General features: G+C 41.1%; 3 protein-coding genes across 5 annotated transcripts in view; 2 read left to right on the top strand and 1 right to left on the bottom strand.

Moving 5' to 3' along the window:
• Nucleotides 1–12,912, bottom strand: part of LOC112934395 (protocadherin gamma-C4) — a 186,454-nt gene extending 173,542 nt beyond the window's left edge. For 2 of the 3 annotated variants that reach the window (XM_072749813.1, XM_026017954.2), the window contains exons 1-2: nucleotides 12,641–12,912; nucleotides 9,210–9,295 (exon numbers count right to left, since the gene is read on the bottom strand). Coding sequence is in view for 2 of the 3 variants with exons in the window: in XM_026017954.2 (XP_025873739.1) it covers nucleotides 9,210–9,212 (3 nt within the window). In the remaining variant the exon portion in view is untranslated. Of the gene's footprint in view, nucleotides 1–209; nucleotides 2,892–9,209; nucleotides 9,296–12,640 lie in introns of those variants that run through there. The other variant, XM_072749819.1, reaches the window with a different exon arrangement.
• A 510-nt stretch (nucleotides 12,913–13,422) lies between these two features.
• On the top strand, nucleotides 13,423–15,276 carry TAF7 (TATA-box binding protein associated factor 7). Its single transcript, XM_026017979.2, has one exon. It carries the CDS (start codon nucleotides 13,716–13,718, stop codon nucleotides 14,763–14,765), a length of 1,050 nt encoding a protein of 349 aa, XP_025873764.1. The 5' UTR covers nucleotides 13,423–13,715; the 3' UTR covers nucleotides 14,766–15,276.
• Nucleotides 15,277–22,980: 7,704 nt separating this feature from the next.
• Nucleotides 22,981–23,886, top strand: LOC112907587 (mitochondrial ornithine transporter 1-like). The gene has a single exon (XM_025982835.2). It carries the CDS (start codon nucleotides 22,981–22,983, stop codon nucleotides 23,884–23,886), a length of 906 nt encoding a protein of 301 aa, XP_025838620.2.
• The last annotated feature ends 655 nt before the right edge of the window (nucleotides 23,887–24,541 follow it).

The raw sequence follows: 24,541 nt of genomic DNA, 5'->3' as shown, positions 1-24,541 counted from the left end.
CTCTTTCCACAACCAAGATAGCACCTCACACATACTCTATTCCAACCACCTACATTATACCTGGAAATAATCACTTAATAATAATTTTCCAGAATCTGTAAATAAAACTCTGCAAAGATATGTGGGGAAATAGAACTGTGAGGAGTAAGGAGTGACAGTAAGTAAATTCAGTAATTATTTTTACCTAGATAAATTTATGAAAAGTTTACCTGAGAAAATGTTTCCTTTTTGTCTTCAAGTAAATCCTGAGTTATCAGAAAAGGCTCGCTTTTCCCACAGCTGTCCTGGCTGAGGAGCGTGTCCGCATAGTTGGGCTGCGGGAAGATCACGTGACTCTCCCGCGAGCCCGCGGTCAGGGACACCTCGTGAGAATAGGTCTGCAGGAACGCCCGCACCCCGTCCACGCCCACAAACTGCGAGGCCGAGGCCGGCACGCCCAGCAGCCCTCCTCCTGCAGCCTGGAGCAGACGCGACGCGTGCCAGCGCCTCAGCCTGAGCGCCAGCAGCACGATGACAAAGGCGAGGAAGACGCAGGAGACTGCGGCCACGGCCACCACCAGGTACAGCGTGAGGTCTGAAGCCTGGGAGTCACGTGGGGCTTCCAGGCTGCCCAAGTCAGCCAGGACATCTGGGATGCTGTCAGCAATGGCCACAGTGAGCGTGATGGTGGCCGAGAGAGGGGGCTGGCCGTGGTCCAGCACCGCCACCACCAGGCTCTGCTTGAGCGCGTCTCTGTCCAGCAGGGCCCGCGCTGTGCGCACCTCTCCTGTGTGCAGCCCCACCTGGAAGAGACCAGGCTCGCTGGCCTTGAGCAGGTGGTAGGACAGCCAGGCGTTCTGGCCCGAGTCTTTGTCCACTGCCACCACCTTGGTGACCAAATAACCGGGCTCTGCGGAGCGGGGCGCCAGCTCCAGGCCTGTGGAACTGTCAGTGGGGAGGACGGGGTACAAGATTTCTGGCGCATTGTCGTTCTGGTCTAGCATGAACAGGCTAATCGATACATTGCTGCTGAGTGGGGGGTCCCCACTGTCACAGGCTATCACTCTTAGTTGAAGGTCCCGGAACTGTTCATAGTCGAAGGATCGCAGGGCATATAAGACCCCAGTGTCTGAGTTGATGGAAACATACGAGGACAGAGGCATCCCTTGGATGGTGTCCTCCACCAAGGAGTAAGTGACTAGTGCGTTCTCATTGCTGTCTGCATCATATGCTATGGCAGAGAAAAAGGAGGCACCTCTGGGATTGTTTTCCAGAATGAAGGTAGAGTAGGAGTTCTGAGGAAAAACAGGGGGGTTGTCATTGATATCTGTCACTTGGAGTGAAATGTGGGTTTCAGTATACAGAGCTGGAGTTCCATGATCTGCTGCTGTTACTGTGATGTTGTACCTGGAGGTAAGTTCTCTGTCCAGTGTTCTTTCTGTCACTAAATGGTAATAGTTATCATCCAACTTTTCTAATTTAAACGGTATATTTCCAGCAATGGAACATGTAGTGTCACCATTCTCTTCAGAATCCTGGTCATGCACACTGATAAGAGCAATTATAGCTCCAGGAGGAGAGTTTTCTGGGACTGCAGTGGTGACAGAGGTCATGGTCACCTCTGGGGCATTATCATTTATGTCTAGAACTTTGACCAGCACCTTAGCTCTGGCCATGAGGCCGGCACCATCCTGAGCTTGAATTTCCATTGGATAACTTCTGTGTTCTTCGAAATCCAGGGCTTCTTTATTTGATATTTCTCCTGTGTAAGAATTCAACTGAAAAATATGGGCTATTTTGTGGTCTATATTGTGAAATGAGTATGATACTTCCCCATTGGCTCCTTCATCTGGGTCAGTAGCTTTTACCATAAGCAGCTGAGTGCCCAGTGGCACATTCTCTGGGACACTCATGTGGTACTGTGCTTGAGTAAATGCTGGAGGGTTGTCATTTGCATCTACCACCCGAACACGAATGTGGAGGGTTCCTGAACGGACTGGGCTGCCCCCATCAGAGGCTGTGAGGAGGAGGTGGTGCATAGCTTTTTCTTCCCTATCCAGGGGAGTCTGCAGCACCATCTCTGGGTGTTGGGATCCATCAGTTCCCTGTTGCACATCCAGGGAGAAATGAGGATTGGAGCTGAGCTGGTAACTCTGTAGTGAATTCATACCCACATCAGGGTCTTGCCCAAAAGGCAAAGGAATCCTGGTACCTGGAGCAGTTATTTCATTCATTTTAAATTCTACTTCCTCTAACTGAAATTGGGGAGTGTTGTCATTAATATCAATTATTTCTACTTCAACAGGGAAAAGCTTCATTTTATCCTCTACCAAGATGTTAAAATTGACCAGGCACCGCGCTCTCTGAGCGCAGAGCTCCTCCCTGTCTATCCTGTCCGCGGTGACCAAGCTGCCGCTTCGAGGGTTCAGAGCGAAAAGCTGCGTCCTACCTCTGGAGACGATGCGGACTCCGCGCTCTTTGAACTCCTGAGGTTGTAGCCCCAGGTCTTCAGCGATGTTGCCCACGAAGAAAGCTTTCTCTGTCTCTTCTGGCACCACGTACCGGATCTTTCCGGCCCAAGCTTCCAACGACAGCCCCAGAAAAACGCACAGCAGGTACAGCTCGCTGCAGCTGGGCCGCTTCCGCCGAATCACCATCTCTCTCTCCCTTTGTAGTTTTCTCCCACTCCAGTACCAAGAGTATTGTTTCTCTGTTCTTCTAAGCTCAAATTAACCGAATTTTCAGATTTCAGAGCAAAAAGTAGTCCAGAAGTAGGGTCTGGGGAGCTTCATGGAGACGGTTTTCAATCTGATGGATTGAAACCTCTGATGGAGGTTCTAAGAAGCTATTTTTTTCTTTTTTCTTCTGGGGTGTGTGTGCGTGCGCGCTGCCTTGTATCTCCTAGACTGGTGAACAGCGGCGCCCAGAGTCCGCACCGGTTACTACACCCCTATAAAATACTTAACTTTCCCTTCTCCTTAACTCCTCTATCTTTCCTTAAGTCTTGGTTTATTGTCAAGGAAGTAGTTATGCATTCTACAATATATGTACGAAAATCAGAAACTACTATGTTTATTTAACTGTATCTTTACTAAATTGCAATATACAGGAGAATCCCAGCATATCTAAGCTATCTGCTTTCCCTGTTTGCTATTCAGGTAATATCATCACAGCAAACAAAAATCATACCTCCACCTCTCCACTATATCTTGACCACTTGACAGTTTCTCAGACTAGAAGAGCAACTGTCCTTTGGAGATTGAAAAAAAACCAGGGGATAAATAAACTTTTAGAATGTAGCTGGCCTTTTAAAAAATGGACTGTCCTTTTTCCATTGTGCTTTGAATATTTATCTGAAACCTTTGAATTCTGAAGGACATGTTTTACCCATATCCCTGTTTTCCCCCTTTTCTGAAGTGTCTATGTATTATGTGGATTTTAAAAGGCCTTTCATTCACCCAAAGTTAATATATTTTGAATAAAATAACACTGGGATCTTGGAATTTCACTGGAAAATGTCATATAAATATCTAAGACTTCAAATTTAAGAGACACAAGAGGTAATGATGGTCTTCAAAAATGAAAAGGAAATGGACACATCTTTATTTTTAGACAGGCAATTAAAATAATATGCATTCTCCTAAAATCACTATATGTTCTCCAGGAGAAATTGGTTTTCTAAATAGCAAGATTTTTAAACTAGATTGCCTTCCTTCTTTTACTTGGTGCAATATTAGTAAAAGGTTACTAACTAAAATGTCTGAGGCTTGGAGTGATTTATCTATACCGAAAAGTTAGGTAAGAATGTTCTCTGCATTCCAGATGTTTACATTTTAGGAACTAATTGGACCAGATACTGGTGGTCAACCCATGGACATGACTGAGAATGGTCCAGAAAAGAAGGAAATAAAGGAAACAAAAGCCACAAGAATAGTTTTTGGAAAGAGAATATCCATTCCTGTAAAACTGAATCTATGGTTTCTCAGCTTCTCAAAACAAGTATAACTAACTATACGGAGTCCAAAGGCAGAAAGATTCAGTGAATTTCTTTCAATATTGCAAGGGAAGGACTTTTTAGCAGAAAATGTAAGTTTTTAGAATGTACAGTAATAGCACAAACTTTTCACCAATGGGATTGTCTGGGCAAATGAAAGAAAGTAAAATGCAGAAATTATAAAGTGAACTTGTAGAGCTTCTCCTCCAACAACAGCAAAAACCAAGCAGGGTTGATTTATAGCAGGATATTTACAAAACAAAAGTGTTAAAACTCACAGGTAAATATCTGAATCCAATGTAATAATGAAGGTTGCAGTGCAGGCTCCACAGAGAATGTCCAGTTAAAAGATGTTTCTTGAATTAACTTAAAGAAATTAAGATTTTGCAATACCTGAAGCCACAAAAAGTTTGTAGAAATAGGGCAAATCTCACTGGCTGAAGTAGAAGCAACTCCAGATCTATGCTTGGACCAAAGATAAGACTGAAAGTAGGGTTGGAGGAGCCTCACAGGACCAGAGTGATGGTTAGTCACTTTGAGAAGAGCACAAAGGACAAGTCCACAACCAGGTAAAACTGTAGCTTTGCCTGCCTGGCAACAGGTACCAGGCCATTGCTGGTGCCACATTGCTACCATTGTGGCAGCAACTCCTTCAAACTGTAGGCAAAGACAAGGTGTAGCATGATGACTGTTGGTACTGTGCACAGTGACCATCAAGCCCTGTGGAGCAGCATCTCTGTTGCCAATAGCACCACAGTACTAATCTCTCTTGTGCCTCCCTAGGTTGAAGAGTCATATTAGCTGGTCTGAAGCATGTAATAGGACAGCCAGGCAAAGCTCTTCAGTTGGCACCCACCTTGGTGACCAGGTAGCCAGTTGCATTGTGCATGGCGCCACATCAGAGGGCATGAATTCTGGCTGCAGCTCCTGGCACAGCGTTTCCTGTGCATTCTGTTGTGGTGGTCTATCATCATAAGGAGGCTGCTCCACACTTAATGACATGTTGGGTGATGCTGCACAGTGTACTGGGTTGCTGGTCAGGAAGCAATAGGCACATAGGGCCCCACATCTGGGTAAGAAGTACTGAAGTGTATGACGGAGGTTTGAGCAGGTGTTCCTATTATCCTGGACCATATAAGAGGCCTGCTGGAGAACAAGAGCATTTTTGTTGATGGGGGTGATACCCAAGGTGATGCTTGCCCTGGAGGAGGACAGCTTGTCCTTGGTGGCTTTGGTGGTAACACTGCACTTCATGTTCTGCTCCCAGTTTAGAATTCCATCTGCCTGTAGCTTAGAAAGAATTACATAGTGATTTTTACAGGTGAACTGTTTGACTATGTGTTTATTACTTCCTGTAATAAGGAGATCTTTCATCTCTCCATTGTTTTGGCTTGGACAACTGTAGTTGTTGCCTTTATTTTTTAAGATTTTATTTAAGAGAGAGAGAGAGAGAGAGAGAGGCAGAAGGAGAAGCAGGCTTCATGCAGGGAGCCCGATGTGGGACCCGATCCCTGGACTCCAGGATCACTCCCTGAGCTGAAGGCAGAAACTCAACCGCTGAGCTAGGCAGGCATCCCTAGTTGTTGCCTTTAATAGTACTAAACACTCAGCTGAAAGTCCTCTGCACAGAATTATAGTTCTCGACCTCTGTTTCAATCGGGATCCTGAAATGGGCCCTTAAACTGCCTCTAATCTTCTCTTCTATTCCATGATGCAAATCTCATGCTCCAAAATCAAAGATGATACTGTTGTTATTGGATGACAGATGTATGCTGCATGCCCTGTAACACTGTGTAGTAAGTGTAGGGGAACTCTACCTTAAGGGTGTCATTTAGGTCAGTGGGGAACAACCTGAAGAATGCAGAGGATGTATTGGAGAGCAGGTTTTCCTGCAGGCAGATTCTGCTGTACTCCTTGTAGCTCAGTATGGGAGAACGGCATTAGCATCCAACTCTTGTACCTTGTCATGAGCTGTTTCTACCCCTCCCCAAAACTAAGTGGTGGCAACTTTGCTCCTCTGGTCCATTCCTACCCTAGATATCTCTTTTACTTGTGGGGACTAGGGAGACAGCTACTGAAATTAATGTGATAAATTTATAGAGAATTACTTGCAGGATCCAAACATGCTGAGGTTTTAGAGTGAACTATGCTACTATTAAGATGTTTTCCACAATTTTTAAAACAAAATGTCTATTAAAAGCTATAAATTATTTATATTCAGGGTGAATACATTTATATGAAAGGCATTTATGGAATTTCCCCTGAGGGTTCCAGTTTCAGGGGCCTAAAGACTTCCTTTAGCATATCTGCTAGATCTAGGCTGTCATTCTCTGAGTTCTTCCCTTCTGGCCTCACTGGTGGTAAAGAGGCTTCTTAGCACTTACTTGCAGTTCTCCTCACTGAGACACTTCTCTGCCTAGATTCTCTACTTTTAAACCAGTGGATTCTCTTCTGGAATGTTGCAGCCCATCTGATGTGTAGTTCACTAGGCTGAATAAAGACATGAGTAAGGGAAACTGCTTTCTGCCCATGGTCGGCCTTCCCTTCAGAGGACTTCTTTTCTCTTCTTGGTGCTACTTCTCAGATTCTAATACACCTTGCCAAGGTTGCTCCCAAATAACAAAGGTGCGCTGGAGAGAAAAGGCAACATCTCATTGTGGGTCATTAAACATCCTGACATTTCTGACCCAGATATTTGGAAAAGATAGTGGGAGAGAAGATGTTTGGAATCCACTCCAGAGTTATTTCACAAAAGTCAGCAGGGATCACTGGGTCCAAATGCCAATGGATTGCTTTATTTCACTCTAGCCATGGATTGGCAGACAGTGGCACCCAGAGATCTGGTACAATATCAACTGAATGTTATTTCTCAAAGTCAGGAGAGTGTATTTGCTTTATTTCCAAGACTTATTTTAGACAAAGGCTGCAGGTTATTTTTTTTTTGACAAAATATTTTAAAATGGCTTTCACATTATTAAAACAGAACGCTTTTATTAAAACTCATCAACTTAAAATAATTCACACAGAATTTTCCCTCTTGATATTTCTTTTTGAGGATAATACACTACTGAAGCCTCTTTTCCTTAAAAAATTTTTTTGGTCAAGAAATTATCCATTGTAAAAATAATTTTTCATTACAAAATGACATTCTCACTGTAAATTCTACAATAAAATTTTATTGTACAAAAGTAGAAAATACTGATAAAAATTTTAAACTACCAGTAATTATAAAATCATTCTATCATATTTGATGACTATTCATACTTTGTAAGTACATATACACTTTTTTCTTTTTTATTGTGGTAATATACACATAAAACTTAAGATCTTAACCATCTTTTAAAACAATTGTTAAGTACACAGTTCAGTGGTATTAAAATACATTCATAATGTTGTGCAATCAGTACTACTATCCATCTCCAGAACCCTTTTAATCTTGTAAAACTGAAACCCACACCCATTACCTAATAACTATTCATTCTCCCCTCTCTCCAGCCCCTGGCAAACACTATCTATTTTCTATGATTTTTGGCTACTCTAAATACCTCATACAAGTAGAATCAAGCAGCATTTATCTTTTTATGACTGGCTTATTTCCATAGCATAATATCCTCAAAGTTCATCTGTGTTGTAGCGTATGTCAGAATTTCCTTCTTTTTTAAGGTTGAACAATATTCCATTGTATGTACAGACCACATTTTGCTTCATTCATCTGTTGATAGACACTTGGGTTGCTTCTAAATTTTAGCTACTATGAATAATGTTGCTATGAGCATGGGTGTACAAATGTCTCTGAGATTCTGCTTTCAATTCTTTTGGGTATATACAAAGAAGTGGAATTGCTGGATCATACAATAATTCTATTTTTAGTTTTTTGAGGAAATTCCACAGTTTTCCACACTGGCTGTACCAATTTACATTCCCACCAACAATGCACAAAGGTTTCAAATATTTCACATCCCTGTCAAAATTTGTATATTTCCTGAGTTATTTTTTTTAGTAGTCATCCTAACGGTATAAGGTGGTATCTCAATTGTTTTGATTTGTGTTTCCCTAACAATTAGTGATGTTGACCATCTTTTTTAAAAAGATTTTTATTTATTTATTCATGAGAGAAACAGCGAGAGAGAGAGGCAGGGACACAGGCTGAGGGAGAAGCAGGCTCTCTGCAAGGAGCCCGATGCAGGACTCCATCCTAGATCCTTGGGATCACACCCTGGGTCGAAGGCAGATGCTCAGCCGCTGAGCCCCCCAGGCATCCCTGTTGAGCATCTTTTTATGTGCTTATTTTCCACTTGTATGTTTTGGAATTATACATATACTATTATAACCCCCCAAATAATCAGCTTTTTCAAGGATACTACTGGTAGCTTTTATAGACTGGTATTTGTGTCCCCTCAAATCCATATGTTGAAACCTAATCTCCAGTGTGATCATATTTGGAGGCAGGGCTTTGGAGAGGTGATTAGGCCATGAGGGTGCAGTCTTCATGAATGGTATTAGTGCCTTGTAAAAGAGGCTGAAGAGAACTTCCTCACCTCTTCCACCATGTGAGGTTATAGTAAAAAGTCTGCTGTTTATGAACCCAGAAGCTTGCCCTTAGCAGACACTAAATCTGCTGGCATCTTTATGTCTGACTTCAGTCCCCAGATCTGAGAAATAAATTTGTATTGTTTACAAGCCACTGTTTATGGTATTTTGTTACAGTAATTCAAATGGACTAAGTTATTTATGCCCTTTGCTCTCTTCTAACATTTCCTTTTTTTTTTAAGTTTAGAAGCCCATCTTCTGAAATGGGAAGCTAAACCTCTTAATAGGTTCTGACAGATCTAAACCAATAATGGTAGTCTCATTCCTCTTGTCAGTGTTTAGTTAAGAATATAGACTTAATAAGATTCCTCAACCATGGTATTAATTTTGAGCCAGATAGCTCTTTGTTGTGGGAAAGAAGGCTGTAGGGTATTTAGCAGCATTTCTAGTCTCCACTCTAGATACCAGTAGACCCAACCTCCATAGTTGTGACAATCAAAAATGTCTCCAGACATTACCAAACATCACCTCCTTCCCACCACACTGAAAATGGTATGGCTCAGGGGATAGTAAGTATTAGCAGGTGTTATAGGGTATACTAATAGTCCTAGTGACTATTATTGAGCCAGGGATAGGTACATGATCTAACTTTGTCCAATCAGATTGAAACATGAACTTTGGTTGGGAGGAGCCACTCTGAACTTACCATGGACAAGGAAGGAAGTTCTCTGGTTACTGCTGGCAGATTTCTTGTGACCACAGACTTGAGAAGTTTATAAGACTAGGGCAAAGCTGAAAGAATAACAGAAAAAGTATAAATAAATGATCATTCTCCAAAATTAGGAAGAGAAAAACAATTTGTGCCAAGTCATGATTCTATTATACCTAGAGGGAGCCATATTTTCAAGAATGGCATTGTCCAATACAGTAACCATGAGCTACATGTGACCACTGAGCATTTGAAATATGGCTAGTCCAAATTGGGATGTGCAGTAAGTGTGAAATATGCACCAGGTTATGAAGATTTAGTACAAAATAAGAATGTAAAATATATCATTAATAATTACTGCACTGATTACATGTGGAAATGATAGTTTGAATTAAGTTAAATAAAATTATTGAAATTAACTTCACTTGTTTCTTGGTTACTAGGTAATTTAATTTCACATTGGTGGCTTTCATCTGTAGCTTACATTATATTTCTATTGGACAGAGTTGCTCTAGACTATCTGGTTTTTATGATAACAGATTTTCTAATTGTTTAAATCAGCGTAAATTGGGTTGTTTTTTTTTTTTCTATAGAAAATATCCTACTTGAGGTACCTAGGTGGTTCAGTCTGTGTCTGCCGTCAGCTCAGGTCATGATCTCAGGGTCTTGGATTGAGCCCCTATTCGGGTTCCCTGTTCAATGGGGAGTCAGCTTCTCCCTCCAACCATCTTCCAGCTCATGCTCTCTCTCTCTCTCTCTCAAATAAATAAATAAAATCATTAAAAATGAAAAGAGCATATCCCACTTGATACAGGAGACTGCTACATTTTAGCTAACCTGCTTTTAAGATTTCATCTTATTATTTTAAGTTTTATTAAGTAATCCCTGTGTATACCTAATGTGGGGCTCAAACTCATGACCCTGAGATCAAGAGTTGGATGCTCGTTCAAGTGAACCAGCCAGGAACTCCTTTAAGATTTTATTTTTAAGTAATCTCCCCACTCAATGTGAGACTCAAACTTAACAACTACAAGATCAAGAGTTACATGCTTTACAGACTTAGCCAGCCAGGCACCCCTGATAACCTGTTTATTGCTATTTATATAATGATAAACCAGTGGATAAGTGTACTTTTTGGGGATATCTGCAATTTGCTCACCCGTATAATTTTTGATACCCAAAATATAAGCAAGGCTTCTTCCATCACTGATAATTTTTTAACCTCCACAATATAAGGAGTGTGAAAGTTTATTAAAAGTTTATTAAAGAGAATTTTCAAACATCCAGCATTAGCCTCATTGTGATACTCCTTTATTATAGGAAGGAACTCTTTGGAGGACTTGTTACTACACTGGTGAATTTTTTGCTCTCCCCAAATCTTTGGTTTGCTAGTATCTTAGATATATCATGGAACAACCACAGGAATGTAATTCCTTCATCAATTTAGAGTGTTTCTGTATCCCTAATGGATTTGATTTTTTAAAAACCTGGATTAATCAATAAACATTAGGGTAGTGGGTGAAATGGTAGAGCCCTTAGTCTTAGTCTTATTTTTTTTAAAGATTTTATGTATTTATTCATGAGAGACACAGAGGCAGAGACTCAGGCAGAGGAGAAGCGGGCTCCATGCAGGGAGCCCAATGCAGGACTCGATCTGGGGACTCTGGGATCACGCCCTGAGCCAAAGGCAGACACTAAACCACTAAGCTGCCCAGATGCCCCCAGCCCTTCATTTTAGAATTGATGTAATTTTTCCTAAAAAAAAAAAAAAACAGCATTTACAAAATGTGTTAAACTCAAAAGCATTAAATATGTTCAGGATTGAAGGAGGCAGATACTTTAGGGAAAATTTCAGTTAATCCTTTTAATTATCTCTGACAATATTCCATTTAAAGCTTTCTTAACTAAAATATATCATAATTTTGACAGATTGGAATAACATAGAATTTTTTTTTTTTGGAATAACATAGAATTTATCTTATTTTCTGTGACAAGGATATTTGAGCACCAAAAAAGCCAGGCAATTAAAATGCAAACAATACTTGGATTATTTTTATGTATAGGCATATCCTTACATTTTATATGGTTAAATAAAGTGCTATGCAGAAGCCAGCAGATATCCTCCTATATGTATAAGATAAATAAAACCAGGTATAATTAAGGGACAGACACACTGAAAGTTCACCTTCAAAAACAGGAAATAGATGATTCTGGGAAATTACAGTTTGAAATCAGCTAATATTCTGCAACACATTATAGAACAAAGAGAACTAATGTAGTTATCTGGAAGAATGTAATTTCTCCTTCAAATTTAATTTAAAAAAATCCAAACTGGTGCCAGGCCATTTTAATTTCCTCACATGACACCCAATACCACAGACTACCTAAACCAAAACAGACACATTCACACGCACTTTTAGCAAACCTCTCCACTCACAATTGGCACTGCCCTTGGCTAGAGAGAAAATATATATAAAGTAGCTCTGTCTCATTTTAGAATGTATTGTCTCTCACAAATTATTTATTATGGGAAACAGACTATATGTCATTTCTAAATGAATCAACTTTCATTCAATTAGCAAATATTTTTTGTGTCTCCCATGTTTTGGTAATAGGTCCTGGGACACCATGAACAGGGATATCAAAAACTCCCTGATTATCACAGAGCTTCCAATCTGGTGCAAGAGAAACAGTCAAGTACCTAAACAAAACGAATTTTGAAAGTGTTAATCACATTTTGTGAGTTCTCTTAAATTTAGATGAAGTTGTTCATATTTTAGAAGACAGAAACAAAATTTTAATGACCTTTATGCTTAACCAAACTGATCATATTAAAAAATAAATGGAAATGAATAGGAGCAAGTGGAAACTGTTACATATTTAGGCCTAAACACTACAAAACATGCAAATGAGTACCTCACTACCCGTAGAAGTGACAAGCAGAAAACAGTTTCAAAAGAGTAGATGTGGAATGAAAAAAAAAAAAAATTCCTAACTTAAAAAGTACAGGCAAATGCGTGACAGGGAGTAATACTTCAATTTTATTCTACTTCAATCAGACCGTTTGTCAGACAACTATGTTCTAAACGAATATATGCCTCCAGAAGAACACTCGCTTCTTTGTTTACATTTATATCTACGTCAAACATATTAAAAAGAGGAATAACCCATGTACCCTTGTGGTTTTTCAAAAAAGAAAGAGTCCCTAAGGCATGGGTCCCCTCCAGGCATTTTCCATAATTAACAAAACATATACTTAGAATGATATATAGTGGTCAACATGTCCTTCTCACTCCACTGATTTGAGTAGTTTAAAATCGACTGTTATATATATATATATATATATATATATATATATATATATATATATATATATATAACAATTATAGTTAACTATAATTCTTGTATCTGCTCCAGAATGGATATACCGTGGGGAGCATCCGAGATGTTCCAAAAGGCAAAGACGATTTCTGCACGGACGCCCTGTTTCCGGAAATCACTCAGAAGCCTAGGAGATAACCGGACCACTGCGACCAATAAATGTTCCGGCTTAGCGGAGCGGGAAAGGTGAACACGAGGGCCCATGTCTTCGCTGCAATGTTTGTCTGTAAATATTTTCAAACCAACAGCTCTTTATGAAACATTTATCGTTTTCTCGCGTAAAGTCAAATCATCGCGAGAGGACAAGTCCCGGGATAATGTAATTGCGCCTGCGCGCGCTGGGGCAGCCCGGACTTCCGCTTTAATCGTGCTGTCACTCATAGCCGCCCCGCGGTGTGACGTAGTGCTTTCTTCTCCGCTAGGTCTGCAGCTCCGGACTGAGATCCGCCGAGCTGTGGAGCTGCCGAGTCTGGCGCTGCGAGCTGCGGATCTCGGCGAGATTTCGCACTGCCCGCCGTCGGCCTTTCGTTGATAATCGGTAGCGGATCACTTTCCTAAGACCTGGGAAGAACAAAGGAATAAAGAAGGAGACGCTCGGCTCCTGGCCGTCTTGCTCGGAGTGGCTGCCTCTTCCGCTCGCTCCTATCCGGAGAAGCTGGGTTTATAATCATCACTGGATTGTAAGTACCCAAGGCGAAGAAAGCTCACTGCGTTCTGCTTTTTGAATACCTTTTTTTCGGGAGAGAGTGTAAAATGGGAGTGTCTGCTGGGCCTTACTTTTTGTGTCGAAAATCATTTCGCAGAAGCCGCCATTTGCTTTCCTGCTAGGTAGCTCGGTCTGCATTGTCCGGCAGCGGCATCTAGAGGTTGGAACTTGAATTGCAGCTAATAGTTTTAAATGGACTTAATTGATTAGTGTCCCTAACGACTGGTATTTCAATCACAGCAGACTTATAAAGACTTGGGCCTTAATTCACAGTAGACGCTTAGCTCCTGTTCTCCTTAAAACTTTTTGTAATTAAGGATTTCAGTTCATAACAAACTGGTCTCCACCTGTTGTCAGTAGCTGGAACTTAAAGTGCAACAAGTGGTGGTTGAGAAGTGAGTCTCAAAGAAGAAAAGATGAGTAAGAGCAAAGATGATGCTCCTCACGAACTGGAGAGCCAGTTTATTTTACGGCTACCTCCGGAATATGCCTCTACTGTGAGACGGGCAGTACAGTCTGGTCATGTCAATCTGAAGGACAGACTGACAATTGAGTTACACCCTGATGGACGTCACGGAATCGTCAGAGTGGACCGGGTTCCATTGGCTTCCAAATTGGTAGATCTGCCTTGTGTTATGGAAAGCCTGAAAACCATTGATAAAAAAACTTTTTACAAGACAGCTGATATATGTCAGATGCTTGTCTCCACAGTTGATGGTGATCTCTATCCTCCTGTGGAGGAACCAGTTGCTACTGCTGATCCCAAAGCAAGTAAGAAAAAGGATAAGGACAAAGAGAAGAAGTTTATATGGAACCATGGAATTACTCTGCCTCTAAAAAATGTCAGAAAGAGAAGGTTCCGGAAGACAGCAAAGAAGAAGTATATTGAATCTCCAGATGTGGAGAAGGAAGTGAAGCGGTTGCTAAGTACAGATGCTGAAGCTGTGAGTACTCGTTGGGAGATAATTGCCGAAGATGAAACAAAAGAAACAGAAAATCAAGGCCTTGATATATCTTCTCCAGGAATGTCTGGTCACAGGCAGGGCCATGACTCATTAGAACATGATGAGCTTCGGGAGATATTCAACGACCTCAGTAGCAGCAGTGAAGATGAAGATGAGACGCAGCATCAAGATGAAGAAGATATAAACATCATTGACACTGAGGAAGATCTGGAAAGACAGCTACAGGAGAAGCTGAATGAATCAGATGAACAGCACCAAGAAAATGAGGGGACCAATCAACTGGTTATGGGAATTCAGAAACAGATTGATAATATGAAAGGCAAACTCCAAGAGACCCAGGATAGGGCAAAACGGCAGGAGGATCTCATTATGAAAGTCGAAAACCTGGCTCTCAAGAATAGATTTCAGGCCGTGCTGGATGAACTCAAACAGAAGGAAGACCGAGAAAAGGAGCAGCTCAGCTCTTTGCAGGAAGAGCTAGAATCACTCCTGGAGAAGTGAAAAGAGCTCTCGTATTTAATTTCATTCCTTAGACTGCTCAGCATTGAAAGAAGAATCTTGGCTTCATCACACCTGGACTAGATATAACTGCAGTAGTTCTCATTTTCTTCACTGTTATTTACTGTATTTGTCTTACAAATATGTGAATTGCTATCTTGTTTGTCAGAACCACTTTGCTGTTTATCCTGTAGAAAGTAAGAATGTATAGACAGATAAGTGATTGTAGGAAAATTGTAGGCTCAGTGGAACGAACAGTGTAACCTTAGTAATTAAAACTTTACTGAAGGATTTTGCTGCTGTTTCTCCATTTGCCAGAGTGGCTGTTCCTTCTCCGTGATGCCATCAGAAATCAGTAAGCAGAGTCTAGTGTGCAGGCAGTGATGTTGGTTTGCATGTTTTCCCATGAAGTAGTAGCTATTTTCCCAGGTATTCAAAGCATTCTTTTGTATGTAGGGTTATAAATCATTTCAAAAAGTTGTTTTAACAATAAAAGCAACTAATTTTCACCTCATGATGTGTCTTGCTCTTTAAGGGGTAGTGGGTATCAGGTCCTCTGGTGAGGTGGTCTCTTGGTGGGGTTTAATGACTGATTTGATCCTGTTTTGTAGGGAAAGAAGTTATGTTGAGTTTTAAGAAAACACAGTAGGGTCAAAAAGATTGGGAAATCTGTCTTTGCTTTATGTTAACTTTCCAACCCACCTGTTTCATATGTAGGTTAAGAAAATACTACGTACAGAACCTTACTAAACTATCCTAACTTTTGTACATGAAGGTCTATTTTTATCTTTTTTTTTTTTAAGCACTACACTCATCTTGTTAAAATAGTAGAAACAAAGCAAAGGCTCTTCCATCCCGTACTGTTCACGTAATCAACCCATTGTTTTGGATTGATTGCATTTCTAAATATTTTCAACTTCCATTCCTGCAATTATAGTATGTACAGAACTCAGGTGATATGTCCATGTTAGTCAAAATTGTTCAAAAGGAAGTCATCACTATAGTGGGATATTTCAAAGTTTCTTTAAAATTTTTCATATGTTCTTAAGATTCTAATGTAATGCCTTGGCACGAGCTATTTGTGAAAACAAAAATTTTACAAAATGCAGAGTTGCATTTTGCAGTTCACTTCTGACGGGGGAGGAGTCAAAGTTAGCTTGAAAATTGGCCTCATGAAGCAAACATCTGATTTAGTTGTATTTGATAAGAAACAGCAATGGTGAAATGTTAAAATTGTCCAGACCTCTCAAGTCTAAAATCATACATGCTAATGTTTGGAGATCTCACAAGACTAATTTTTCTCTCAGATTATCTCCTCATTTCTCTTTTACCAAAATGTTGTCATACTTTTCAGATTTCAGTACAGAATATAGAGGCTTAAGGTTTCTCCCAGTATCCAAACTTTGGATTATTTCTTGATTTTTGCAAACAAGAAGAAGCAAGTTTTCTTAGTATTTTAGGATGGTAGGTAATAAATTCTGTTTTAGTACCTTTAGTATCTTGCTACACTTAACAGCATCGATACCTGAAAAGCTCCCACTATATTTACCTTTTACAGTGAGTTATTTATCAAAATAACTTATTCTTGTGAAGGTGTCAACACCAGTGAAGGCTGAGTTCATCTATATAGGAAGGAGAGATGCTGCATACAGTAGCAAAATCGTCTAGTGATTGTGGGACTACTTTCAGTTACTAGCACTATGCTGATTCTCAAATCCTTGTTTCTCAGCCTGATCCCATCAATGTTTAGATTTAGTATATTCACCTGTGTATTGGAAACCCTTGTAAGTATCCCTCAGGCAACTCAACTCTTGTTCAAAATGGAACTCAGTTCCTCCTTTAAAAACCTGCTCTACCTCCTTGTATTATGACTTAAGTGAAAATATATGGCCCTACTACACATTCCAGTTAATGAAGCTAGAAGCATAAGCCATAACTTTGACCACTCACCCATGGACTACTGAGTCTACTTCCTAAAAAGCGCTTTAAATCACTACTTCATCCCCTGACACTGCCCTAGTTCAAGTCATTATTATCTCTTGCCTAGCAAATGGCAGTAGCTCTCTAACTGGTTGTGAGTATGTGTACAAACTTTTTTTTTTCTTATCCAATTTAGTTTTTTGACTTGGTCACCAAAGTGATCTCCCTAGGATATATTTGATCATGTCATTCCCCTTCTTAAAACCCTTTAATGTTACACCACTGCTTTCAGGATTAAGTTTATAAGTATATATATTTTAAAGATTTTATTTATTTATTTATTTGATGGCATAAGCATGGGGAGTGGCAGGGATAAAGAGAAGCAGGCTTCCTTCAGAGCAGGGAGCCTGATGCAGGGCTCAGTCTCAGAACTCTGGGATCATGACCTGAGCCAAAAGCAGACACTTAACTGACTGAGCCACCCAGGTACCCCAAAACTAAGTTTATATTTTTAAAAAGACAGATTGTGAGTGTTTAAATTACCTTTTCACCCTCATCTCACCACATTCTCTCACTTATTTTACGTCACTATCTAAAAGACATACTATTTGGTCAAGTCCTACTTAACCTTCAGTTCTCAAACTAAATATTACTAACTTTAGCAAGGCTGTCTTGATCTCCATCTAGAGCAACTCAGTTACGGCTTTGCCTCTACTCAGTGTTTCCCTGTCATTCCACAAATACTTATTGTGCCATACAGTACCAACACTGGATATGAACTACTGAACTAAACATTTAGTGTCTATTAAAATCTCATGTACTCTAAAATAGTCTTAAGCATTTGTCATACCAAAGTGTAAACTACCTATGGCTCATCCTAGTAGGCTTACTAGGCTGTAAGTTCACTGAGAGTGGGCAGTTTGGCTTGTTACTGTAAACTTACTAAAGAATAGTAAAGAGATTAAGATTGCAAGGTCAAAAGATGCAGTACCTGGATTTGTATGCTAGCTCAGTGACCTATTAGTTGTGTGCTCTTGGGCCAGTAACTTAATCTGTTTTTTCTTAGTATTCTCATCATTAAATAACATTGTGATAATACTATGTATATCTAGTTGATACAAATAAAGGACTTAGAACAATGCCTGAAATACAGTAAATTAACAGTAAAAGCAATCTATTATTGCCTATTTACTAGTGTCTGAACATAACAGGGATTAAATAATTATTTGAATTAAAAAATGATCAAGAAGAAAAGTATTAAAAAATCCATTTTAAGTGGCTGATTTCAAATGAAAATGAAAAAATCTAATTACAACAGAGGACAGTTTACTTCTGCAGCATATCTGTTTATATCTGTAGCATAAACTGACTCAGCTAACTACTATAATTTTGTCTTTTACTTGATTTTTTTTATAACTTGGCTTTGTATTTAGAAATCCGGAAGAGTAATTAATCTCTTTGGCAAACTTCAAAAGAGAAACTTAAGAAGATAGAGATCCATTTCCCTTTTAAAGTCCTGTGTTATCAAAAGGATGCACTTTTCTCACAGTTCCCTTGGCTAATGAGTATGGTATATAGTCAGGGTACAGTTCTCAATATTAAACACTGCAGATTTTTTTAAAAAATATTTTATTTATTTGAGAGAGAGACCATGAGCGGGGAGGGGCAGAAGGAGAAGCAGACATCCCACTGGGCAGAGAGCTAGACCTGGCGCTCAATCCTAGGACCCTGGGATCATGACCTGAGCCAAATGCAGACCCTTAACAGACTGAGCCACCCAAGTGGCTCCAGTGCAGGATAGTACAAAAGACAAAAGGTAAAGTCCCTTTCACACCAACTTTGTAAACTTAACATTTTGAGATATATCATTCCAGGCCTTTATTTGGTGTACAATTAGTTATGTATATTTATGTAGTTTTATAAAGAAAACGTATATATGATTTTTTTTGTAGACACTACCATAAAATTTATGACTCAAATATATAAGTATCCTTATCAGTATATGTAGATTTACTGCTTCTGTTATGATACAGGTTTTTAAAAAACATTTTATCCACTCCCTTATTGCTGGTCATTCAGGTTATTCATTTAAAAAAAGTTTTTTTTAAATATTTTATTTATTTATTTATTCATGAGAGACACACAGAGAGAGAGGCAGAGACACAGGCAGAGGGAAAAGCAGGCTTCATGCAGGGAGCCCAGCTTGGGGCTTGATCCTGGGACTCTGGGATCATGCCCTGAGCCGAAGGCAGACGCTCAACTGCTGCCACCCACACATCTCTAAATTTTTTCATTATACCAAATGCTGTAATAAACATATCAATATCCAATTTTCATTGTATCTACAGACTAGGTGAATGAGATCTTTATATTCAGTTCCCAGTGTCATAAAGCCTGACATTTTTAATTTGGAGATCAAACTCTGGTTCTTATCTTTTATTACCCAGTAAGAATTCTATGTGAAAATATAGACTGGAAAGACTACTCACTACACAGCAGCCATACTGGACTTTTATCTGTACTTCAAATGCCAATTTCTCTTTCACCACAAGAGCTTTATTTAGCGTGTACAGTTCCCTTTTCCTGGAACAGTCTCAGATACTCTCTTGTTTGGCTTTTTGTCATTCAGGCCTTAGCTCACACTCCACTTTCTCTGGTAATCCTATCTAGCTATTCAATCTAATAACTGCTAGGGAGCGTGTGATTTGGGCATTTATTTTGTCAAGAGTAATGGTCTTCAAAGGGAAGCTGGAAATTCCTTGCCATTATTATCTGATGTGTATGCTTGGGAAGACTGCTTAAATTTAAAACAGAAGCATCATCATTTTGGTTAGAATAAAAAAATGGTTGCAGTTGCTTACCTATTATGTGGGCAGTGATATAATATATGCTGGAATTTGTTCTCTCCAAATCCAGCAGTTTAGTTTAATTCATGGCACTTGGGACGTCTAGGTGGCTCAGCAGTTAAAGTGTCTGCCTTTGGCTCAGGGTGTGATCCTAGAGACCCAGGATCGAGTCCCACATCGGGCTCCCTGCATGGAGCCTGCTTCTCCCTCTGCCTGTGTCTCTGCCTCTCTCTCTCTGTCTCTCATGAATAAATAAATAAAATCTTAAAAAAAAATTCATGGCACTTGATCTCTGTCTCTACTAGTTATGCAACTATACCTGGCAATTCAATGAAGGTATAGACCATTTCCCTATTAATGCCCTTGTGATCCCTGGCTTGGATCACTAATTTGGCTTCTCGAAAACGTATATATGAACTTAATGCAAAAGCAGTTGATTTATTGCAGTTTACTGTATATCTTGTGTTTGTATAAACTCAGTACGTGTTTTTTAAAATAATGAACAATGAACCAGATCTAATTAATTGACAATCAGTGGTCATTGAAATCTTGAAAGCACGTCTAGATAACTTGATAGGATCTCCACAATAAATATTAAAATACGCTCTTTCCCCCCTTCTTCCTTGGGGGTAATATCAAAACAACAAAAAAATCCCTCAGGGAATTTGGCTGTTGAAGCCAGGAGAGCATGCAACCCTTGATCTTGGGCTTGTAAGGTCTAGCCCCAGTTAGAGGTAGAGTTTACTTAAAAAAAAGAATTTAAAAATATTTTTCTAGTGTAAAAAGGCAGAGTGTTCTCACATGAAGAATTTTATTTTATTTTATTTTATTTTATTTTATTTTATTTTATTATTTTATTTTATTTTTTCACATGAAGAATTTTAAAATCTTTTTCCAGTGTAAAAAAAGCGGAGTGTTCTCACATAGTTTCTCTGTCAAAAAGTTTACCAAGATAACAAAAAAGCCTCAAGGTCAAAAGAGTAAGTGATGAGACAGTGAATGGCCTTTTCAGAAGGCCAAAGCAGAGGAAGGACATAAATTAATTCAAAGATCAAAGAAAGTTACATGCTAAATGTCTAAAAGGCAGTAGTATACAAATAGAGACAAAGCCACTTGATACAGAACCTGTGGGAAGCTCAGTGTTTGCAGGCAGAAGTTTCCAAGGAAGGGAGAAAGCTATGCAGCTGGACATATGGGATTTATTAAAGTATATTCAGAGTTGTGGGATGTCCAGGATTCCTAGCCCTCCCTTGGATGACTCTTCCTTCCCCAGCCCACAGATGGAAAGTATACTTTTTAGGTAAATTGAACCAAAGAAGGCTCAAACTCAGAAAAAACAGGCACAGATAAGGAAGTGTATGGCAACAAAAAAATTATCTGAGAATGTATATACTGTGGTAATGTCACCCCTTTTTTCCCATTCTTGCTCTCATTAAATCAATATCCAAGGCATACATCTCACACAGACACACAACACAGAGTTAAGATTTGAATATTATTCTCTGAAAAAACCATGTGGTCCAGCGAAAAGAAATCAAGTACTGACATTTGGGCATTCTCCAAAGAAAAGGCCAGATCACTCTCTAATACAAGGAAGTCTACCTGTTGGCAAGCTATTCACACATCATCTGCTTTACAGTGCCTCACTTTTATCTATTCATTGACACCTGAAGATAATCTGACAAGGAAAGTTTTCCGAAGAGGGAATCGTTTTAGCCTACTTCCTGCCCCCTCTCCATTTCATTTTTACCCCTGAAGTAAAATACTGACTGTTAGGTTTTTTTTTTGTTGTTTGTTTTTTTAATGATTGTGGAGAAAATTAAAGACAGCAGAGCCAGGCGGTAGATCTGAGAGTGCTTTAATAGGGAGCGCTCCCGGGTGAGGTTCCATGACTCGGAGAGGAGGCCTGAGTCAGGGAAGTCGCGCCCAGGAGGGGAAGGGGGTGTGTTTTTTCATGCCTGTGCAAGTTAAGGGGGAAAAAATGGGGTGGTTAGGGACATGTGGTTTTATGTGATAAGGTGAGACAGGGTGCATGTTCTTGTTTTTGGCTGATTCAGGTGTTTTTTTAGGGGGGTCTCGGTAGGTCGTGAGTTGTTTGTGACTTGATGAGTTTTAGGAACTTACCGAGGTGACATCTGGGGGAAGGGTGACCCCACCTATTAGTCTTAGGTCATCCATTTTGGAGAGGCCCTACCTCCGTCTGTCCAACACCGACTGGTCCTTAGGAGTGTAAACCTCAAGAGAATTCATTCTAACGCTGAGGATGATGAGCACCTATCTGGGAGGGAAAAGTGTGTCCTGACAGCGGTATCCTCAAGCTAAAGTCCAAAAGCCCATCTTGCCTTGGAAGCTTGGCCTGTTGTCATTTATTTATATCCTGATCTTTCTCTCTCTCTCTCTCTCTCTCTCTCTCTCTCTCTTTATATCCTGATCTTCTGCTGCTGCTGGAGGCTCTGGCTCTTCAGGGATTTACCGCCAGTAGAGAGCCCTGGAGCCACACAGCTCCTTTGTATCAACTTTCTTCCCAGTGTATCAATACCCGTTTCCCAAGTCAGTTGTCAAGCGCCGCGTCCTATCTCTAGAAATGATGAGGACTCAGAGCCACCAGTTGTCAGGACTCCAGCCGCAGATCTTTGGCGTTGTTCCCACGAAAATAACCATTCCCCACCCAGCTCCGCGGGCAGGGCGGAGCGGATCCGCCCGCCTCTGACTTCTCCTCCCCCCGCCCCTCCCCGGGAGAGGGAAGAGCAAGACCCAGAGAGGCGCGGCGAGGGCTACCAATCCTGTCCTGGAGACATTAAAGGTTTTCTGATCAAAAGCAGTCATCAATTGTAATGTAACCTGCCCCCCAACCCCGGTAGTTTGTCTTCCCTAATTCAAACCTTTGTTTCTGTAGATTTGACCCTTTGACTTCAGGCGGGGGGTCTAGCCGGAAAGGGAAGCTCTTCTTTCCCCCCCGCTGGTTAACAGCCGCGTCTAGTCTCGCCGTCATTGCAAGAATTTATCGAATAGGTTTCCATCGCTGTGTCATAAACTCCTGAAAAGTGTGTACTTACGCGGCGCCTGAGCGCTCAGTCGGTTAAGCCATGGACCCTTGAGTTCAAGCCCGGGGTCGGGCTCCAGGGTGGAACCTACGTAAGGAAGGGGCGGGGGAGGTGTGGCGTTAGCCTGCGTCGCGGGCGGGCGGCGAGGGCCCCGGGCGGCGGCGGCTGCGGCGGCGGGTGGCCGGGCCGAGAGCGGCGGGCCGCGGGGCGCGCGGGAGGGCCTGGCGCGAGCCCGCCGGCCGGGGGCGGGGCGGGGGTTATTTCAGTGCGCGGGGAGGGTGGCCCGAGGCCTCGCCTGGGGTTAAGCGGCTTCTCGGGCAGAGCAGGGAGAGCAGAGCCGAGAGTGCGCGGCTGGGCGTGAGCCACCCGCCCTGAGCGCCAGGGTGGCCTCCCACAGAGGCCCGCGCCATGAAGTCCAACCCTGCCATCCAAGCCGCCATCGACCTCACCGCGGGTGCCGTTGGGGGCACGGCGTGTGTCCTGACCGGGCAGCCTTTCGACACAGTGAAAGTGAAGATGCAGACGTTCCCCGGCCTGTACAAGGGCCTCGTGGACTGCTGCCTGAAAACGTACTCCCAAGTGGGCTTTCGGGGCTTCTACAAGGGAACCGGCCCCGCGCTGATGGCCTACGTCGCCGAGAACTCTGTCCTCTTCATGTGCTATGGCTTCTGCCAACAGCTCGTGAGGAAGGTGGTGGGATTGGACGAGCAGGAGAAGCTGACCGATCTGCAGATGGCAGCTGCGGGTTCCTTCGCCTCCGCGTTTGCCGCGCTGGCCCTGTGTCCCACTGAGCTTGTGAAGTGCCGGCTACAGACTATGTACGAAATGGAGATGTCAGGGAAAATAGCAAAAAGCCAAAATACAATCTGGTCCGTCGTGAAGAGTATCCTTAGAAAGGAAGGCCCCTTGGGCTTCTACCACGGACTTTCGAGCACTCTACTTCAGGAAGTACCAGGCTATTTCTTCTTCTTCTGTGGCTATGAACTGAGTCGGTCATTTTTTGCCTCCGGGAGATCAAAAGATGAACTAGGCCCTGTCCCTTTGATGTTAAGTGGTGGAATTGCTGGAATTTGTCTTTGGCTTGTCATATACCCAGTGGATTGTATCAAATCCAGAATTCAGGTTCTTTCCATATCTGGAAAACAGGCTGGGTTTCTGGGAACGCTTCTAAGTGTGGTGAAAAATGAAGGAACAGCAGCTTTATATTCTGGGCTGACAGCTACTATGATTCGAGCATTCCCTGCCAATGGGTCACTATTTTTGGCTTATGAATATAGTAGGAGAATGATGATGAACCAGTTTGAAGCATACTGAAGTGTCTTGGTGAACTGGATCCAAGTAAATGCCTAGAGAACTACAGTTTATCTCTGGTTTCATGGAGTACTGGACCAGTGTGGAATTATTTTTTATTTCATGGGAATTTTTTGTCTTCCTTTCTTCTACTCTAAACTGTACAGAAGAACTTCTATATTGCATCATATGATTTATGCCCATAATTGTCTTAAAATAGAAAGATGGCTGCTTTTATGTTTGGTAGGATATACATAGTGAGCAGGTGGCCTATAACCCTGATCTGAAATGGTCAATATAGTTATATCACAGCTTTTGTATAGACCTGTACATGTAAAGCAACTTAGTTGGTTATCTGTTGTGAGTAAAACTGTTTGATTTCATGTTTAATCTCCTATCACCAGAAAGAGTTAACCATGTTTCTTGAAGATGGTCATAAATGATGACTTAGCCCATTTAAGATGTAGGTCTCTTTAAACCTCTGCCTAATACGTTCATTATACTAGGCAATTAAAGTTTTTAAAGAGCTTTTGTGTGGTGCTTGAAACCCCAAATACGCATCCAGATTTTTAAAAGAACAATATACCCACATGCTGGTGTAGCTTCTACATTCTTGAGTTAAAATTTCAGAATAAGCATCCTGCATTTTCTCAAGATGCTCTACATAAGTATATGTAAA

Source organism: Vulpes vulpes, chromosome 2, assembly GCF_048418805.1.
Source record: "Vulpes vulpes isolate BD-2025 chromosome 2, VulVul3, whole genome shotgun sequence".
NCBI lineage: Eukaryota > Metazoa > Chordata > Mammalia > Carnivora > Canidae > Vulpes > Vulpes vulpes.
Note: the sequence above shows the minus strand (reverse complement) of the source record. Positions and strands in the feature narration are given on the sequence as shown.

Coding starts and splice junctions, on each gene's coding strand:
- TAF7 (XM_026017979.2), top strand. CDS start 13,716: ATGAGTAAGAGCAAAGATGATGCTCCTCACGAACTGGAGAGCCAGTTT.
- LOC112907587 (XM_025982835.2), top strand. CDS start 22,981: ATGAAGTCCAACCCTGCCATCCAAGCCGCCATCGACCTCACCGCGGGT.